The sequence below is a fragment of the Charadrius vociferus genome, unplaced genomic scaffold, assembly GCF_000708025.1.
Source record: "Charadrius vociferus isolate BGI_N301 unplaced genomic scaffold, ASM70802v2 scaffold282, whole genome shotgun sequence".
In the NCBI taxonomy this organism is placed as follows: Eukaryota; Metazoa; Chordata; class Aves; order Charadriiformes; family Charadriidae; genus Charadrius; species Charadrius vociferus.
Window position 1 is genome coordinate 421,480 of NW_009647731.1, and position 21,665 is coordinate 443,144.

The following is a 21,665-nucleotide window of genomic DNA, read 5'->3' on the forward strand; positions in this document are numbered from 1 at the left end:
AGAATTGTTTAAAATAACCTAATTACATATATATGAATACAATTTCTATTATAATCCTGTAATAAGTCACAGCTATAGTAATGAGTTGTACTGTAAATATAGAGCTGTATCATTGTAAAATGCATAACAAAATCAAGGGAATGTAAAACAGTTTGTTCCAAAAAAGATCAGAAATTAAAGACTATTAACGAGGGTTTATTTACTTTTAAGGCAAGAACCTTTTTTTATGCAAGACTGTGTGGCATCAGGAAACTGAAGTTTCATTCTACCAGCATGCCAGCTATTTCAATTAAAATCTGTCCCTAACAAATAAGTGCAATAATGATTGGGAATGCCATCTTAATGTCAAAAGATGACATGGAGAGAAACAAAAAGAAAAGAAAAAGAAAAAGGAGAATACTGGCACACTTATTCTTTCTTATACCCAATCATCCAGTACAGTTCATCAACTGGTTTATGACTGGCACTAGTGCACAGATTGAAGAATTTCAAGATTACTATATATAAATCTAGCAACTGCATTAGGCATAAGCTCCCTGGCCTTCTAACACTAAGCAAAGCTGTACTGACAATAAAAGTAAACCAAAAAGACCTGACAACAATTATTCTGAACACTTGCTAAACGTCATCATTAAAGCACTCTCGTGATTAAACAAAGCAGAAGTGAGGAAAGAAGACAAGATTGTGTTTGCGCAAAAAACTATAACTACAATTAGTTCCAAAATTTTATACATGTTAAATGTTTTGTTATCTATTCTGTTATCAAACAAACTTTAAATTGTCTTCCAATTTGTTTCTCTCAACATCAACATTTTTAAAAATTTGCTTTATTTGTATGTGTTTTTTTTCCCCCATTTTATTTATTTTTAAGAGGAGTCTCAGCTGTTTGGGACCTGAGGTTGATTTGCTTTGAGGCTTCGTAGTGCTCTTCTCGCAGCTGCAGATTTGGCAATCCTGTAGCTTCTGCCAACACCTTTAAACTTTCCCTTTCCTACAACTTCCACTGTTACTCTGACCTTTCCATCGTAAGTTCTTTCTGCAGGACTGCAAAAATACACACAAGAATTACTTACTGCCTAGGCAAGTTAATGCGAAATGTTCTCTTTTCTACAGACGTTAAAGTAGAATAGTTAAACAGAAATCATTACTTTCCTCAGAAAGTTATGCAAGGAAAACAAATAACAGTAAACAGAACAATCGTACTAGCTGCTTAGTGCAAAAGAAATTAAAAGTAAGTCAGGACATTTAAAAATCCTCAGTAGTTTATGAAGCACAGCTTAAAAACTTTTCATGGCAGCGTGTACCAAAGCAAGCGTGTTCTTACCTAAATTTGGCTGTCTCTGGCTCCATCTCCAGCAGCTCTCGCACTGGGGAACGGGGCACATTAGCAGAAAATTTTTCTATTAAAAAAAAAAAAATTAGCTTTGTTCTCTTCATAGCAGATGGCACTTAATTATTAATTTTTTTTTCTGAAAGCTGACAATACCTATTAATGGCCTCATCATTGGATAGTACACTTGCCAAACCATTTCCAAAGACATTCCACTATCCATATAAATGGCACCAGCAAGGGACTCAAATATATCCCCCATGGCCTTTGGTACTTCAATGTCTTCCTCTTTTTCTTCATCTTCTTCAGATCTTCTGAGCTGTTTGCAATTAAAAAAAGCCGAGGGGGGGAAGTGAAAGAGAAGGGGAGGAGAAAAGAGAGAAACAATTGCTTCTTTTAAAATAAAACAAAGCTCCTCAGAAACGTAAACTCTCTTACATCCTATCCTGAGCTGCTTCCTTCAAGTTTTTCATTGACAACTTTCCACAGTGAATTTTTTCCTTTATTCCCCAATGAAACCAAGTTGCTGGATATATCATTTTTCAAATGTGAAAAAAATCCCCAACACCAGTGTATACAGAGAGCTTATACGCCTTGTGAATTCCTCCTGTAATAATTCTGTAGGATTTCACCACGGGTCTGTTTTTCCCAATAAGAAACAGACTTGGCTCTATCAGTTAATACTAGAAAGCTACTCACAACAAAGGAAGAGTTCATACATTAAACATCTCCTAGAAGGAGACTGTAAAAATCTGTAAGTCCAATCTCTGGATTAAAGTCGGCTGTACCTTTCCTTACCTCATTTACCCCACAAGACAAGCGTGAAACAAACATTACTAAAATAAGCCATTAATAAGTGATAACCAGCAACATCAGACAGAACCAACAGGCACACTTAGGTATTTTTTAAATGTAGCAGGCAGTGTTTTCTTCTATGCTACTAATTTAAGACAACATTCTATTCTCTAAACTTTCATTATATGTCTTAAGGGTCTTGCGTTAATCTAGTCCTTTACTAAAACCACCTCAAATACATACAATATACATTCACCTAAGTCCAAACAAAGTAACCTGAAAACAAAGTTTTTGACCATTACTCTCCCCTGCCTAAAGAGAAGTAGGTTTCTGTTGCTCTTTTCCCCCAGCAGCTCCATTTGGCCCCTATTTGGGGTTTTATACCCGATTCAGTCCTCTTAAGAGTCACCATAATACTTTATAAACTAGTCCCACCCAATATTTCTACCTAAAATAAATCAAACAAGAAGTCAGACCTGATGTGTACACACTCCAAACGGGAATTTTGACGTTAAAAAACAAATTCAACTGTTTTGAATACCATATTTCATACCCAGTGCAAACTGAAGCACTTTTGAGTTATACTGAAATAACAGAAGGAGAGAGAAACTAAGAGCTATAAGGCAAGGGACAACAGATGTTTCAGGAGTGCAATTTGAAAAAAAGAAAAGCAGATGACGTGGAGACACACATGGAAACCAGTCTAGCTGGCATGAACTGCCGAAACAAAGACTCTTGCATTAACTCTGATGAAATAAGAGTTTCAGTAATTCAGTGCCAGACCAAGATAGGGAGCAGGCGTAGGGAGAGTGAAACAAGAATTTTATTTGAAACAGCTATCACACAATTCGGTTGCAACTTTATGGAAGTTTCCAGGCAATCCTTCTGCATACTAGCAAAAGCTGAACAAAGCTAAAAGTCACTACTGTGAGCTCTTAAAATAAGTTTTTTAGCTTTTTTGCTCATATTTTGAAGAAAACGAGACAGATAAGAGTTTGATCCTTTGATGTAAAATAATTTATATTATCTGAATTTCAGTGACAAATTTCTAGTCAGTGTTTTCTGAATCTTCGCATAAAACATACGGATTTGACGCTGCAACAAAGTGCAAAGGCTGTAAACACATACACGTAACTGAAGTATTTTGATTCCCAGGCTTTTAAATTGTTTATCAGAAAGAAGAAATTACTAAAGACAAAGAGAACATGTTTTAGTGCTGGAGTACCCTCAGACAGAATATTTTCTAGGAGATTGGTCAGTTTTTCAGAAGACAAACTACTAGGGATATCTACTGGATAACGCTTTTAAAGAAAGGGTAATGAGAAAGTCCATCTCTTTGAGGAGCCTGATTAGAATTTGACTGACAAGGCCCCGGCTCTCATACATTTTCTGAACAGCTTATCTAAATGAGTTAGTTTTAGTCTGTTTTGCAGCAAACAGATGTTCATTATCATTAGCTTTCCTGCACAGCACAGATATGATCTGTGTTTGCAGGTCTCCAGTCAAACTCTTTTTCAAGTAGCTTATTTGAAAGACGCGTGTAATGCTTCCCTGGTTAGCAGATACAGAACCTTTAGGAGCATATCAAAGACACGAGTACAGTGCAGTGACACCTGCTCCAGCAGAAAACATCAGAAGAAAACCAGTGGAAATCTCTGTCAGTATGCTACATTAAATAATCCCAGCATTGTGCCAAGGTAGTACTGCTCATGATGTTGCATGGATATCCCGTCCCGAGTCAGCATTATGTGACTTGCATCACGCTAAGAAATCCAGCGACATGCTTCAAAGCAGATACTGAACACACATTTCTTCTACTTCCACTAACCTCAGAATCCATTCCTTGCATTTCGTTCTTTTCCATTTGAAACTGCACAAAGTCATCAATAACATGAAACAGTTCAGGAGAGACAGCTTTGAAGTACTTATGGTAGTCATACTTTACAGCTAATGATGCAAAAATGGTATTATTGACTAGAGCAGATCGTAGGTCAGTAAGAACTCCTGGAGAGTGTTGCCGTGGGTCTTCATAAAGGTGCTTGGTTATGAGGTAGTCCAAAATTGCATCTCCCAGGAATTCTAAGCGCTGGTAACAATCTTAAAGCATTGGAAATAAAAGAATGTACAACACCACAATTAAGTTTAACACACACATTCTTTCCAGGCCTTTCTGGATAAGAGGTTTGGTACACTGCCACGTAAATTCCACAAACTAACCAATGCTCAGAGAAGACAATCTGGTTTTTAAAACAGGTATCTTTGTTTTTAAAGAGATTATTACTGAATTAAAAAATCAGAAAAAATAGAAGTTATATCTGATAATAAAGCCACTTTTGAACCAAATGTTAATTTGTCAAACTAGCAACACACTTGTGTTTATAATAAATTAATGCTTTTACTCAGGATTTTCACATTGTACTGAGAAATATAAAAAAAGTAAAATCAAGAGATTCCACCAGCAGGCTGATCTGACAACAGCAATAATTAAACCTCAAAAAAAAAAAAAAAAAGAAATCAATGTATTATAAGCAAGACATATAACATACAATCTGAGATTTTTCATCTAATTTGCCACACATTTAGATTTCTCAAAAAGCTTTGAACAAAGATTCCCATTCAGAATGGGTCTTTTAAACGGGAAACTAAAATTGCCAAGCCTTCGCTGTTTGGAAAATTGACGGGGGACACAGGAATGGAGAGCTACAGAGGTCTACTTTCAGAATACAAACAAAAGCAAAAAAACCTCTTGAAAGTTAACAGGGATATGTGGGTAGAGAAGGAAGGAAAACACAATTACTACAAAAGTAACATGAGAGTGAAATGGCTAGTACTAAGTTGCTTTTATAGCAGCTGCACCTAAGATGCTGCCAGATCTCAACTGCTAGCACCTCCTTTAAGAGAAAAAGTTACAGGTAACAGCAATTCACAGTTGTCTTACTTGGTAATTAGAAATGGCATCAAAAAGTTTCTGCAACAAACAACGTACTTTCATCTAGACACTACGCCTCAAGGTTTCTGTTTGTTAGTATGTACCTAGAAAGCAATCATCCACCTTCTATATGTTTTGTGAAATATTTGTAAAAAGTAAATATGTATGTGGCTAGTATTACCTAGAATGAAAAACCAAAGGAGCGTTTCAGTGTTTTGTCAGAACTGTTTCTCAATGTACTAACATTTCAAAATGACTTATTTCTTTAATTAAAGCAGAGCTTTCTTACTCCTTGGAATAAGGAACCAATTCACTACGGGGAAAAATTCAGACTGCTGACTGCACAGGAATTTGCCATTCACTTCAAATAGGGCTGGAATTTTACCATGGTTTGTTTTTAATTGCATATTATCATAGGAAAATATTTAAAGTTTTAGAATGAACAAATACTAAATTAATCTGTATAGGCAAAAGTAATTCAAGAAGATTACAGAAATACAAATTTGTACCGCTGTAAAATCCTTTGAGATTCATGTATAGAAACATTAAGCAGTTAAGCTGAAATTAATATTTAGTCTGATTTAGTAAATTGCTTCAAACTGTGACTTTAAATATTTACTCAATAAAATGCCTAGACTTAAATTAAGCCTTCCAATTCACAACTTCAAACGGAAGTCTCTATGTTTTGCTATCCTAGATATTCAGCTAATAAAAGTTGTATAGTCTACTTCTGATCTTCAGAAGTACAGTCAAAGGGTAATACTCTTGGGATTAGATTATAGGACAAATTTGCTAAATATATTTGCAAAACATGATCGCTACTTCTAGAACTACGCTGCAATTTTCTAGAGTTCTACAAGAACTTCTTTCAGGTAAATGAGGATCTAATATCAGTCATATATAACTAGTGATACAGCAGCAATGAAAAATGCTGCCCTTTCCAAAATCTTGGTTAGGCTTCAGTAAAACTTGTATCTTTATCAAGTGTGAAATATGAATAAATACTGAGATACAGCTTCAGCAAGTATCCCTCTCTAGATAAGGGGCAAGATATTCTTGTCTAAGACTGTATTCAGAGACTACTGACTTCTTAAAGTAATGTGATGTCTAAAAAAAAAAAAGACTACTACACAACACATACTGCTTCTCTTGCATTTACAACACATTTTTAAGACAACTTACCAGTAATGGTATTATAATGGTACGAGGCATGAGTAAATGCCTGAAGAAGATACGCCTTGTTCTTAAAACTGTAGTTTATTTTCTTCTCAAAGTTTTCAAAACCAGAAATAAGGTGATTTAGGGTTTTTTCAGCATCTGGGTGATCAAACATACACCTCGGTGGAATCTTCAAACAGCCATACTCCAGGTCTTTATACAGAGAAGGCTCTGAATTAGCTACAGAAGCAGAAACAGAATTTGGTGAAAGATTTTTCTGCTCACTGTTACAATTCTCTCTGGTAGCACACAAAGCGCCTTCCCAATCAGTCTTTTTAATTACAGGGAGCACCTTCAGCCCCAATGAACACAGGAAAAGCTGAGCAGCTCTTTCACCACAGCTGGTCAGATAGCAGCCCAACAGGGCTTCCACACAGTCTGCGATGCTTTTGTCAGCAATACACTGCTCTGTATGCAAGTCGTAGGAGATCGACTGTTTTCCTGCATCAACACCACAGTTTTCTTCTGACGGATTCCAGAAGCCCACTACAAAATCATCCTCTTCAACGGCCTTGCTAGGATCCAGATAGCACATAGCATCCCAAGAGCTATAGTCAAAATCATCAAAATCTGATGAAAACTGGACGTTACCCAGGGATGACTTTTTGGGCGCTTTCCATTCATAGTTTGAATCAGTGGTTGAAAAGTGTGAGAGAGAAATTTTCTTCACAAAAGCCCCTGATCCCATTAACATATTATCAATGAATTTGATATGCTCCTGATCATACTCCAGAAAATCATCTTCAAAGTCGTTTTCTTCCTTGGGTAACCTCCACATTAGGTCTTCCTCCTCTTCATCATCATCATTATCATCAAGTTTACCATTAGCCAACAAGTTCTCCTTTGCCTATGAAAGAACATAAAAAATATGGTACTGAAGCAGGAAATGAGAAACTTTTATTCCAGAACTGTCAGAAGAATAAGATTTGAGTAGTGTCTGCTAATAGTAAGATTGATTTTTAAATTAATGTTCCTAATTACATTGTCTGACCAGGTGCACAATACAACCTCAATTAACACTAGCGTTCTAAGACTAGAATAATTGCCTTGAATACAAAACCTTTATTACTAACCTATAGTAGCATATGTTATATATCTAACACATGCTGCATTTCATAGGAACTCATGCTAATACTTAAATGAGATGCACACACAATTAATTTTAAAACCACTAAACGTTATACACTTGCACGTTAGAGTAATCAAAAGAATTCTAAATTAACAAATTTAGAGAAGTACAACAAAGTTTTGCATGTATCCTCTCCAGCTGCTAAGGCAGGCTATTAAAATGTTTAATCAATGTAGTTTTGAAGATTCTTTCTACATCCTTCTGTGGTAAATACTAAGGCGCTTGCAGAGTTTACTGTAGTCACAATCACAGTAGTCTCAGTTTTGGGACACACAAACTGAAAACGCATTCAATGAAACAACCGTAAGAACATCTTTACCCCCTTGTTTTCAATAATCATCACTTTAAGCAGCAAAATACATTTATCTATGCTCTCAAGCACACCTGCAAATTAATTCAGTCTACTTGGCAAAACAGTAGAAACTAAGTTTAGTGAATCAGTGTAAGTGATTTTTGTATAACAGATCAAAACCAAGAGTCTAATACCAGTTGGGTGACAAGAATCTAGTGCTTATTTGGGCAGCAGTCTTGACTACATGCGTTGGGGATTCAGTAAGTGGTCTTGCTGCTTATTAGACCTTAGATACAGGCAAGTTTTTGGTCTGTAAGAATGAAGTTTTACTGTGGATCTTAATTTTAACAAATATGACATCTCTCCAGTTTGTCATACATTTAATATTACCAGGATTTCAATATAGCAGGTCTAAAAATGGAAAAGCATAAAAAATGGCACCCTTCTGTAATATTGTTGGTTTTGTTGTTTGTTTGTTTTTAAACTGAATATGAAGATATAGATTAAATCATGAAGTAGGATAACAACTCAATGCAAAGGCAACTAGTACTAATCCTATCCTTTAACAAGTACATATTTGTTTAAAGTTTTGGGTTTTTTCAGGCTACACATACAGCCTTAGCTAACTAAGAGAAAAGTTAAAAATTGTCACCAATTTCCTAATACTTGCATACATACCCACAACAGTAAAACTAATGATGTCTCATGTCTTTTCCCTGCTCATATTGAGCAAATTGGTATGGACTGATGTAAATTACAAATTGAACACAGATATGCCCACGCTGTACAATGCTGTACGATTTGCCATGGCCCCAATCCAGGAAAGCACTTAAACATATTAGCTAAATGCACAAGTAGTCTTCCTAAGATCAAAAGGACTATTCACAGGCTCAGCCCAGCATCACTGATGTCAGTGGGAATGCTGCCACTGAATTTGATAGGAGCAAGATCAGATTCAAAGTGCTTTTCTGGATTGGGTCCTGAAAGGCAACACCATTTTGAATCAAGTAAAACAGCTTCTATCTGCCCTCAATCTATGTATGTCATACTGTAGGTCTTGGTCACTTGATCTTGCAAATCTGTGAACCAGATGCCACCACAGGGGACCTCCCCCTCTGGGCCAAAGGCACAGCTCTCCAGAGGTGTGCGGCTGTAAGGTGCGCTAGAGAGGACCTGAAACTATCTAAGGATCAAACAGATCACAATGTTCCTCATCAGGATGCAGCAGGCTTAAGTCAGGTTTAGTAACGAGAGGAAAAAAAACAACTGGCTACAGAAATTCATAGTTAAGACATTTTGCCAAAAGAATTTCTGCTGCTGTAATTACCCGTCTCAGATAGACACAGCATGGATTTCTGTGTCTTTAATTGATCAGAAAGAGACAGCAAAAATTGATTCGAAATAGTTATTTTAGATACTAGTAGCGGTACAATGGTCAAAGTAAGACTAATTTAACCAGCCTCAACTGACCTAGAGATGATTTTTTTCTTGTTACATACCACCTGTGATATCTGTCACTGAAACAAAAATACACTCTTTAAATGAGACACGTCTCACAGACGACTCAAAACAGATTTCGGTGTATGTTTTCAAAGATTTAACAAATGATAAATTTCATTTTTACTACAATTTCATTCACAAGTTTCTTAAAATAAAATTAATTTTAATTAGGACAGCTACCTGAACTACAGTAACATTGCCTGCACATCGCTTCTTGTCTGAAAAAAAAAAAAAGTGAAATTCTAAGTGATGAGAAAGAACAGTAGGTAAAGGAGCCAGGAAGCAATTCTGATAGTTGATTTTTTTCATCATTAGACAGCATTTCAAAAATAAGTCAACAATGAATCCCAGAAGAAAGAACCTTTTCTTAAAGAACATCTGATTGATTTTGAATGTTATGGCCACTTACAAGCTGAAGATAAATACACGTAAGTGCTTTTTTCCATGCTTTTTGGAAATCAGCTATTTGATCAAATGATCGAAAGGTGATGTTTCCCCTTAATAAAGCTTGATAACACACACACACACACAATATCAACATCTGACTAGGATCTTTTAGTAATAATTTGTCATCATGATATGAGACTTCTAGCCCCAGTCATACACCATCAGGCCATGGATGGAGAATGAAATCTACCTAAGCAGGCAAAAAAAAAATCTACTTGGCACGAAAGCCCCACTTCTTAGTTGCATCACTGTCTGCATTTTCATCTGAAACTGTGTGTTTTATTCACAAATAAACAGTGACTAACAGAGAGGAAGAGGCTACTGAAAAGTTATAGAGAACTGAAAGCTTTTTAAAAGCAACGATTAGCTCCTGTCCCAAATGTGATATATTATTTTTTGAAAGGTATAGCAGTAAGTCTCTTTGAAATGAAGTCTTGGCACAATACAGAACCACAATAATCAAGTTGTTTTATTCTGCAATAAACATTTATTTGCACAGTGCATTTACCTAACGGTCCTCTCATGTGCCCTCTGGTGGTTCCACAAGCCAAATGTGGTCTTCAGGACTGGGAAAAAGAAAAAATCCTTCCACCCCCTTGCCCCGACCTCCAAATCAGTCTCAAACTTTTAAACATTACGTTACTGACTGCTGTGATCAGTGATATTTCTTATACATGCACTTTTACGCTCGACATACAATGAGTTTAGTCAGAAAATACTTTGAATCGTTCCTCATGAAGATTTGTCATTCTGAACCTTTTGGTTTTAAGACAGCGAGGGTGTCTAAGCCAGCATTGTATTTTGGATAAGAAGTAGCTCTCAGTGTAGCTAACAGCAACGAACACTGAACATTTTCCCAAGCCAGTTCTAATCTTCGTTCTGCCTCAGCACTATGAAAATCAGCAAAACTCCTTTTCATATATTCTATAAAGGTGAACTCATTTGTCAAAAAGCAGACCGTCTTCTGCCTATACATGCTATGGCAAAACCAGTAATGATAATTCCATTTAAAATTTCCAAGACAAATTTCAGAAAAACTCCTGAGAGCATGCTAAGTACAGACAAAAAAAGGTTTTCTCTGCTTTTCCATTAATAGATATACTCATTATTGGATGATGCTCAGTAAATTTCCTTACTTCAGGTTCTATACAGGATCAGTTTTCCTCTCATTTTCCCTAACTTATATTGAAGTTTTAGAAGGGAAAAAAAAAAAATACAGATTTACTTTTTTTTTTCTGAAAACATAGCAAAATAGCTGGGAGGAGGGAGAAGGTAGGGGTGAAAGAATATGGACACACAAATAAGAATTCCTCAACACAGTTAAATAAAGTCTTACCATTTCATCTTTTTCCCACTTATCAGTGTTGCTCTTGTCCTGGTTTACTATGTAACCAGGAGGAAGCCAATTGACTGGGGGATCAAAAATCGATACCACCATACGACTAGGTAGTCCTTTCTTTTTTCCAAGGCGATACAAGTTACAGTTGCTGACCTTCAAGAAAAACATTCTGATAAACCTCTGGACATACATTTACATAAAAATAGGTTAAAATGCAAAAGGCACAAAACGATTTTACGTGTCAAGCCAGATCTCATACCATTATGTATTTTCTCTAGTTCTCAAAAGCGAGTTCAGCTTGCTTAATATAGTACAATCCATTCACAGCAAGGTACAGATTTAAAAAAAAAAATTATTATTTTTTTTTTAAGGCCAAGCATATTAGGTGTGACAATTTCAGCTAAAGAAATCTGATAGATTAAATTATCTCTGCAAAATAAAATTATTGCCACTTTTAAAATAATAGTAAATATAACCTGTACAAGTGTCATTAATTACCAGTATTAGTAATCAACATTCAGACTAGATTTGGAATGAAAAATGATTGCTATTATGGGTAGATTGACCTAAACCTTGGCAGCTGAAAGTGTTAAAACAGTTCCATATAACAAATCTTATTAAGTCATAATCCAGATGTTATTTTGATAGCCTCTAAAATTCTCTCAAATATTTTAAAGGGAAGTGAAAAAAGTACTCTCACATATACAAACACACTTCCTTTTCCTTTTTAACTATCAACTCCTGGATCTTCATTTCTCATTTTAAACACAATTCCCATATTTCAAGTCTTGAAATTTGAACTTCGACATTCAATCACTTCCTTTATTTGAACTGTGCAATTTATTTAGCCCTCCTTATTTTCTAAGATTAAACTACTCAATCATTTAATTCTCAGACTGATGCATTTTATTAGAGGTAGACAACCAAATCCTTAGCATTTAATTCAAGTTATCACATTATGCGGGGAAAAAAAACTAAACAAAACAGACTTTCACAGGATTGATTATTCCAGAACTTAAACAGCAGCAGCAGAACTGAAGACTTGGCTCACTACAGTTTACATTTACTCTAAAATACTTCAAAAATAATTTTTATTTCTGTTCAGTCCTGGCCTTTCTTAAGCTAGTAATCAGCTGGTTTCGATTTCAAACAGCAAAAAACAGTTTCAATCAATCACAGTTATGGAAACATTAATTCTGTAGTCCTGTATTTTTATTCCTAATATGCACGCTACCCGATGTACAATCAGCAAGGCTGTGGAATTAAGTCAACCTGTTGCCACTCAATCTTCTTGTGAAATTTATATATATATATGGCTTGTTACAGCATGCTTTTTACATAATATCATTGGATTGTTACTACTTACTTTTTTGCTTCTCATATATGACAGCCGTCCCTCATGAGCATCAGGGTAAGTGCAAAACAAGTACGTAGTGATGGCATGCTTTAAAAATGAATCACCAAGCATTTCTAGCCGCTCCAGGTTAAATCCATCACTAGCATTTGAAAGAGTCAAAGCTTGAAGAATGAGACCAGGATTAGGACCGAGAGTTTTTGAGGAGTACCCACTGGAAGGGTTCTTTTCAGAATCTGCTCTGTCTTTTGAAAGATTAATAGCTTTTGAAGTACTGGTGGTCACTGCCATTTTGGGGCATCCATCTGAGGTAGATCTGTTAGCATTTCCATCAAGGTATTTATTACTCAGTAGAGTACATTCATTGCTGGGCTTGGGCTGGTTCTCACTGCTGTATAAATTCTGAATGGGATATGAGGTAGTTGGTTGTACAGGTATTTCCTGCCTGCAGTAATTCAGCTGATTTCCTTGGCAAAAGTCTCTGTTAACTAAATCACAATTGCCATTGGCAAGATTTTTATTATAAGAAACACCATTAATTGCTGCAAGTTCTGCCGAGACATCAATTTGGAGTTTACTGGGTGACTCATTGAGCAATGTTCTGTAACTCACAGACATTTGGTCATGGTTTTCTGCAGAAGAGGTTCTATTAGCACCTTGATGTGCAGCATTTTCAGGGACTACAATTGTGCTGTGCTTACAGTAATTTTCATTCTCTACTAAAGAGGAGTTAGGAATAGAGATGAAGGATTTGCTGTCAATAGACTTTTTCCATCCGAAGTCCAAGTTAGGATATCTGTAAAGACACATACTGATTTTGTTAACAAAAAAAAAATATTATCACAAGACAAGATGACTATATGCACATACATGTTTAAAAAAAAAAAGCCATGTTCTTCTGAAAAGGACAGTAACTGCAGCATCCAACTTCACCATTCCCAATCAAGTCTTGTCACACTATGCTTTACTGAAAACTGGTATGAGTGAAACAAAAGGAATCAGTTTTAAATTCATGCAATAATGGTTAAGTTTTCACTTGTATTTTTCAATATGATATCTGACTTCATTGGAAAACCATCTTGAAAAAAATACATGCCTGAAATCTGCAGGAAGTGATTTAACCCCTACACCAGCATCTGTGGCTGTTTGAGCTCTTAGTTCCTCTGCTGTCAAAAGGCAGTGCAGGCGATAAAGTATGCTGGGCAGGCAAACTGCTTTTCTCCACAATGATGCTGGAATAGGATGTATAGCACAGAGCTCTGGAACCAGTATCTGGGGAGAGGAGGGGGAAGAAAAGAATTTTACCTGTAAAGGTAGTTGTCAGATCACTGTTAAGAGAGACAGCTGGAATTAGATACTTATGTTTTACCTGCTTATTTTGCAAACTTTCCCACTTTGCTTTCCTCTTCTCAGCACTGCTTAAAGGAAGTGCTTTCCCCTTCTGGTTCAAATGGCGAGGAGTCAAAAGATTAAGTCTAAAAAACACGTGAAAATACTTTAATGTAAGTACATAATTAATGAATAGAACTTACTAGCCTGAACTTTCTAAACTGATGACTTGTTCTTAGTATTTAACCTTAATGCACTGTGAAGTGACAGCACAGTTACCTCTAGAAAACAATAGACCTAAGTTGTAGTTACTAAAATATAAGTGAAGTACCCCTCAAGAAAAAAAAAAATCAGTAATTATTTTGGAAAATACAAGTTTTCATCTTTATCCCATAATTTAAAAAAAAAAAAAAGGCACTTTATTGTCAAACTACAAACATCAGACACAAATATGACTGTTGTTACCTTGAAGATGTGTGGTCCACATCCAGCAGTGGCTGGTTGAGATTGGTCAGGTCAAGATTATACTTTGTTTTATAATATTCAGCAAAAGTTTCATATTCAGGGGAAGGGAATTTACTGAGTGGAGTAAGATCAGTGTATACATCAGCTACATAGAATCGATGAGGCTGATCAAAATTTCTATACCTGAAAAAAAGGAAGTATTTTGGCACATTACAGCCTTAGGGTAAAGTTTATGCTAAGTTCATTTATTATGTTCTAATGTGACCAGGCGATAAACCGTTAAATAGCTCAATTGAAGTTTTTGGTTGGTGGGTTTTTTGTTGTAGGAACCATTCGTTTAGCTAACTCAAATACTAGATGAGAAGTGTGCTCTAAGATAAAGAAGAATAAAGTCTATCTATAATCTACAAAATTTCCTTTACAGAAAAACTTAAAATAAATGCAGGATGTCTTCAATATCTAATACAAAATCAAGCTCTGGACAACAGCCTCCAAGGGTAATACTGGAGGTGGTAATTTCTTAATTCCAAACACCCAACAAACTTCCTAATTTGGCTTTTATATGTTTAGTCTCCTATGTGCTACAATCAGCAGAAATGGAGTTCTATTGTATACAAAGATTGTACTACTTCACATCTAAACTGGCATTTTAATCAAGCCATCCCCCAAATAAAGTTAAATACAAACCCCTAAATACCCACTAAGGTAAACTGAGAAGCCTTCCAAGAACAACGCAGTTCTTGTAATACAGGCAGAATGTTAGAAAAATAAAGCTAGAATACTGCAACACCTTTACTGTGGCTACTGATGTTCATCGGGTACTACGGTGATAAACATGCACAGGAAAATAATAATAATACTAATTAAAAAATCATGAAATCAAGATCCAATATTTAGATTTGCATATTAGCTTATTTTATACTTTGATCTGCTCCATATATCATTTTAAGCTTTTATTCAAATATCTAAATTGACATCTCTAAATAAAATTAACACACTATTAGTGAGTCTTTTTAGCTTTCGTCCAAAGAGAAAAAAATCAAGAAACCCATGTTCCCAGGCTGTCTGAACTTCGTCATTGAAGAACACATTGGTTAAAGGAGCTTTCAAGAAATCTTTTATTTTCTTATTCACAATCATGCCTATTCTGAAGAATTCAATCAGAACTGTATCACTACACAGTCACTCTATTATGCTTCCCCTGAGGAGCTTATAAGCAAGGAGGCCACCTAATCTGTCGGGCATGATCTGCCCTCAGTGAAGCCATGGTGGTTGTCACCGACCACCTCCTTATTTTCCATGTGCCTTAGCATAGTTTCCAGGAGGATCTGCTCCATGATCTTGCTGGGCAAAGAGGTGAGACTGACTGGCCTGTAGTTTTCTTTTTTCTCCATTTTAAAAATGAGAGTTATGCTTCCCCTTTTCCAGTCAGTAGGAACTTCACCAGACTGCAACAACTTCTCAAATACAATGGATATTAGCTTGGCAACTTCATCCACCAGTTCCCTCAGGACCCACAGATGTATGTCATCAGGTCCCATGGACTTGTGTACCTTCAGGTTCCTTAGATGGTGTTGAACCTGATTTTCTGCTACAGTGGGTGGTTCTTCATTCTCCCAGTCACTGCCTTTGCATTCTGCAACTTGGGTGGTGCGGCTAGAGCGCTTACCAGTGAAGGCTGAGACAAAAAAGTCATTGAGTACCTCAGCCATGTCCATATTCCGGGTGATCAGGTGTTCCATTTCCTTCTGGAAAGGGCCCGCATTTTCTCTAATCTTCCTTTTGTCACCGACATAACTATAGAAGCTTTTCTTGTTGCCCTTGATGTCCCTGGCCAGATTTAATTCTATCTGGGCTTTCGCTTTCCTAACCTGATCCCTGGCTGCTCAGACAATTTCTCTCTATTCCTCCCAGGCTACCTGTCCTTGCTTCACCTGACGTAGGCTCTTTTTTTCTATTTGAGTTTGTCCAGGAGCTCCTTGTTCATCCATGCAGGCCTCCTGATGTTTCTGCCTGACTTCCTCTTAGTTGGGATGCATTTCTTAATGTATGAAACAAGGTTAAAAATTTTTGGCTTCTGCCAAGCCTGAACATTATCAGATGGCCAATAATAATTCTCATAAAAGATATGTACTTAGCCACCTACTCCAGCCCCACCCCCAAATAAAAAAAAAAAAAAATATGAGAGGGAAGGGGGGAGAATAACACTGGTTTAGTCACTGAAGTCCAGCAATTGAGCTAATTCACACCCACCTAAGAGCTACTTCTGTAGTGTTAACTCTGAGGGCATGAAGTAACACTTATACACAGCGATGGTCCATCACCACATTTCACACTAGCATTTTTAACACAGCAATTATCAGCACAGGTAGGAAGACATTTAAAGAAAAAAAAAAAAAGACTCTAACACAAATGAGACTAAGACAAAATATTAATATTTACTTTTCATATATATTCTGCAACTACCATTGCTTACAGTATACTAGGTACGAGCACAAGCCAGTCAGTCCATTTTCTTTTTCCACATCATGCCAAACATGACATAGGGAAGAATTAAGTCTCCAGAAAACCTACCCATTCTGGAAGATCTCTGCATATCCAGTACATAAAATGACCTAAATTTCTCCTCTAAATACCACTCAATAGAAAGATTCTTTTAACTTTTTTTCCCCCCCACTTGTTAATTTTTCCTCTACCAGTAGCATACCTTCCTTTAGCAGGCCTTTGGTGTGAATAAGCAGTAATCAGAGAACAGGATTCCCACTCAATGTTCCAAATTAAAATTGGTTTCAGTAGGGCAGGTCTTGGTGAAGTCACAACGTTTTAACAGAATACTACATAAATTTTGTGATGAACTCTCCTATTCCTCATAAGAAGGTAATGAGTCTTGGGAGGCCTAAACACTTAAATGCTACTATATAAAATTAACTATTGACTAAAAAATATCTTAAAAATTATTTGAGACCCCACTAGATACCTTCAGATTAATAGCATACATTTCTTACAAGCAACTGTATGGCAGATACTAACATCCCCTTATTACAAGTGTTTGTATAAACAGAATAGGTACATATGTAAAGTATGTATACGGTACTCACCGTGGAATGATAACCGCATCCTGGTAATCTTCTAACTTGAAAATAAAAGGCATTTCTTTTGTATATTGTGTACTGGGAATGCCTGTACGTGCCTCAGATTTCTCAATGTCTTCCATAAACTTAAAGTCAATGTCCAAAGTGCTGGAGTCATCAACTTAAAAAGGAAAATGCATAACTCAGTTATTTAGGAGAGAATTTTCCAGGTTGAACTTTTCTGGGAAGTTGTAAATTACCAAGTTTTTTTTTATTCTATACACACATTTGATTATTTCCAAAATGTTTAAAAGGAGGCATATATACGATTTTAGGCCCTTATGGAGTCAGCTGAAACCTACTATAAATCAACCCACATCGCCAACTAAATACTAATTTGGAATTGTGAAGTAGTAATAAAAATACAACTGGCAAATTTTCATACTACCACATATGGTAGTATGAAAAATAAAGATTAACAAGAATGTTGCTAAAGGAATTCAAAGTGAGTATTTAAAAAACAAGAACTCTATTCTTACCAACATTAAGAGGTAGAACACAATAGGCTGAGTCAGCTTCTGTGGGTTTGAACTCTAGTGCAGGTTTCTCAAGACGAAGAATATGTGAAAAAATGTACTGGTGGAGTCGGGTTATCAGCTCAAGCATTTGCAGAGACAGAGTAAAACCAGATTTCTTAAGCTCAATAGATATTGTAACCTCTCCAGAGCGAGTATACACAGGAAAGTGAGGAATCTAAACAAGAAAAATCAAAAGAAATCAAGAGAGAAAATCCAGAATAGGATACCTCCACAAAGTACTGCTTATTTAGTTCAGATGCTGAGGTAGCACTTGCCTGACCCCACAGCAAACTGGATTAGAATTCTGACCTTCAATTACACATGCAATTTTGAAGGCATAAAAAAATGTTGGTTTTTTTAAAATAGTTATTTTTGTGTTTTACAGCTTTTCTCTTTATATAAGATGAAGTAAAAATGGAAGTTCCAAGTGAAGTCTTCATTACCAAGGAAAAAATGTGAAACCCAGCAATATTGCTGAAATGTTTTCTTCTGAAGACAATAGAAAATATAATTTGGAAAAAAAATCTTCCTCAGCTGAGTCTCATCCACAGAAAATGTCTGTCTATTAAAAATTTTCCTAAGCAAGAGCTGCCAGTTTTAATGACGATGGCCCACTTTTTCTGCTGCTGCAGACTAGGAATGCTGAGAGGACCTGTTACTATAGCTCTCATATAGATAAGGTAGTGCTGCAGGCCATCTCTGTAGCCGATAGACCTCTCCCATCATATCTCATACAAAAAAAGGAGGAACAGTTTGAATTTACCACTGCAAAACAATAAAAAGTAAAGTTGTAAAACAACAGTTCAGCAAAAATAGAACAGATTGTTCCATCACTAAAGAAAGAAAATGCAGTGGTGACTGGACTGGATGGATATCATTGCTTATTTTCTGGAGGTTACTTGTACAAGCAGCACTTATGGTCATTTCCAACTCTTCAGTCTGGGGGTGGGGAGTAAGTGGAAAATAACAAGTTACAGGGCATTCAGAGTAAGGAAAGGAGCTAGATTCATTACCTGAGGTATAGGTTTGGCTGTCAATATACCAAAACATCTTGTTGTGTCCTCAGGAGGATACAGCTTTCGTCTCCTGAAGTTCAGCTCATCAGGTAGAGGAGTCGTTAACACCATTCCTATTACATACAAGTAACAGGGCTGATCAGGTTTGGGATAACTATCCCTCAAACATTCTGGAATCTAAAAACAAAAAAAGAAAGCAAGCATTAACATGATAAAAATCAGCAAAATTTACCTAAACACTATTCTTTGAACAAGCTGTCACATGTTTATTTGGAAAGGTATTGCTAAAAATGAGGAATAAAAAAGAAATTAATCTGGACTTAAGTAATTTTTTTTCTTTCTTAAGCAAAAACGTTTGATCAGCAGCCTGGCCTGGCAGCCATGAGATCTGTCCAAACACTTGCATCAGGGGAGCACGATACTCTGAGATCTTCCTGTTTGCCAAGAGGAAACTTCCATTACATCCCTAAAACTTCCTCCATATCCCCCTTGTGTTAAAAATGCAAGTCTAACTGTAGAACACAGACAGCACTTCACCATAAACACAACTGAAGTTCTGATGTCAATATTCATATTCAGCCAGTAACTCTGGAGCACACTTTATATCCAAGGTTCTTTGACCTTAACAGTAAAAGGAACAAAACAAAACAAAAAAAAAGAGAAAGAAAAACAGGCACACACAGAAAAAACTACATCCCAGTAATTCAATTTTCATATAAGCTTGGCTGAACTTACAGCTTCATTAACATGGATTCTTTTCCCCAGAACTGTTTAAAAGTATCAAAAATATTCTTTATACACTTAGGACAAATACACAAACAACATTCAATACACTGCCCCTTTGCCCAGGCACTACATTATAGAAGATTCCTAATAACAATTCTGGCTTGCAGATGTGAATACCCACACCAGCCACAAGTACTTTTAACTCTGCTGCTAATGTTTGTCATAGACCTTACGAAGCCATGCTTTATGTTTGGTAGGAGTTCATTACTTTGTAGGTCTCAAAAATGATCCTCCTGTTTATCTAAAAATAAATTGCAATACATGTAGTCCTGGATTTTAAAGTTATACTGTAGCAAAACATCCTTGGCTTAATGGAAAATTACTCATAAGTTTAATAACTATATTAAGCCCAAGAGAATCTTGTAGACCTTAAACATTTGCCAAAGCTTCTTTTCCAGATGTGAAAAGTTGGGAGAAAAGCAAGGGAAAGTATTCTTGGATTCTGTATTAAAAAAATAACCAAGAATGATGCATCACTTGACTAATCAACTCCTCTGAATGAGAGATACCATAATCGTGCATTTTGTGAGTCACCCCTATTCCAAAAATCACTAGCGAGGTAAGAGGACTGAGAAAGGCACTTGTAACAAGAAGCACCAAGAAACACTGTGCAAAGATTCAAACTGTTTGTGAAGTATTGCAAGAAAAAGGTTTTCTCATCTGTCATTCCCTCTGTAACATACCCTGTAATGCCATGGTACCCTTTCCCAAGGTTTCCTAATAACCAATTATTTAAACTGCTAATAAAACCGGGGCATGTGGAGGATGCCAAGAATGGAATTACTTAAGGGCTATCGCCATAACTAAGGCTGCACACGAATGTACAACGCAGCACTGCAGCCTACTACTGTGAGTGTAATGCTGAGATTCCTACAGGAGACCAAAGGCTATCGGTGTCTTCGTGAAATGCAAAGACTATCAGAAGCTACTATGCCATCTATTCTGAACGAGTTACCTGTCCTATCCAAAGGGCCTTAGACGGAACCTGTAACAATTGCAGAGGAAGAAGGAAGGTTCCAGAGTAGTTGCAAAATACTCTGATATAGTTTCCTTTCTCCATTTTCTCTTACCTTTAAAGTATTTGACGTTCCCCCAATAAATAATAGCTAAGTCCAATACTACAAACTGAGGTGGCTGAAACCTGTTGTAACAGATCTATGGATAAGTACCTTAATAATGCAGAGCTATAGTAAGTATCTTATGTGATCCCTTTAGCGTATTAAGTATAATATTTAGAACTATTTTAAAAGTAAAAAATATTAGAAGTATACTTATTTGATATTCTAAGATTTAAACCGTAAATTATGAAATTCTGTGTTTGACCAATAAAGTCACCAAACTAAACCAAGTATAGGAAAAAAAAAGAAAAATTTCTGTGTTTAGCACCTGGCAGATAACTTTGACCCCCTGGGCATCTCCTTCAGTCTTCAATTATTTGTCTAGAAAGCCAGTAATTCTTCCTTTGCTCTAGTATATTTACCAGAGAACCTACATTTTTTACAGATTATTAAGGTAGGACAGGATTTCCTTCCAGTTATTTCTGTAAAAGGCAAATACAGTCAACAAGCTTTATAGCAAGTGTACATTCTTTGAACTACAGGCATGCTTCCAAAGCATACGGTTGCATAAGCTCATTCAGGTAATAGTGCAAGTTGCCATACAGTTAAAACTGCAAAATATGTCCACTATAAATGCAAGAAGTGTTGTAAGAGATTCATATCATGTAAGAGTTGGTTATTTTGTCTTCTTATCAGTACATAAAGCATTTGATCGGAGATACGGAGAGCAGTGAGTGATACTAACAGCTTTAGGATAGCACTGTCTTCGTTTTGTAGAGCCTGGCCTTCCTGGAACATTGGTTTCTTCTTCATCATGTAAATCAAGCTCCTCCTCGTATTTAACCGTTTCTTTACCAACTGGCATCAAATGATCATCCAGTTCACCTGAATATTATGAAAGAGTACAAAGAAACAGCATTAGGAACAATCAAGTCTTGGTTCCTTTGGATGCTATGCAGTAGATGTGATTCACTGCTCATGAAAACACCTCACATAAGTTTTCAAAATACACTTACTACTGCAAAGCTA

General features: G+C 36.2%; 1 protein-coding gene across 2 annotated transcripts in view; it reads right to left on the bottom strand.

Annotated features, from left to right (window-relative positions):
- Nucleotides 1-222: 222 nt before the first annotated feature.
- DICER1 (dicer 1, ribonuclease type III) overlaps nucleotides 223-21,665 on the bottom strand; it is a 46,097-nt gene continuing 24,654 nt past the window's right edge. Inside the window, exons 15-28 of one of the 2 annotated variants that reach the window (XM_009881522.1) lie at nucleotides 21,382-21,521; nucleotides 18,790-18,969; nucleotides 17,738-17,951; nucleotides 17,226-17,379; nucleotides 14,128-14,310; nucleotides 13,703-13,808; nucleotides 13,430-13,605; nucleotides 12,346-13,129; nucleotides 10,977-11,132; nucleotides 6,237-7,119; nucleotides 3,954-4,222; nucleotides 1,487-1,649; nucleotides 1,325-1,400; nucleotides 223-1,044 (exon numbers count right to left, since the gene is read on the bottom strand). In XM_009881522.1, coding sequence (XP_009879824.1) covers nucleotides 879-1,044; nucleotides 1,325-1,400; nucleotides 1,487-1,649; nucleotides 3,954-4,222; nucleotides 6,237-7,119; nucleotides 10,977-11,132; nucleotides 12,346-13,129; nucleotides 13,430-13,605; nucleotides 13,703-13,808; nucleotides 14,128-14,310; nucleotides 17,226-17,379; nucleotides 17,738-17,951; nucleotides 18,790-18,969; nucleotides 21,382-21,521 — 3,650 coding nt within the window. In that variant the 3' untranslated portion in view covers nucleotides 223-878. The remainder of the gene's footprint in view (nucleotides 1,045-1,324; nucleotides 1,401-1,486; nucleotides 1,650-3,953; nucleotides 4,223-6,236; nucleotides 7,120-10,976; nucleotides 11,133-12,345; nucleotides 13,130-13,429; nucleotides 13,606-13,702; nucleotides 13,809-14,127; nucleotides 14,311-17,225; nucleotides 17,380-17,737; nucleotides 17,952-18,789; nucleotides 18,970-21,381; nucleotides 21,522-21,665) is intronic. The other variant, XM_009881523.1, reaches the window with a different exon arrangement.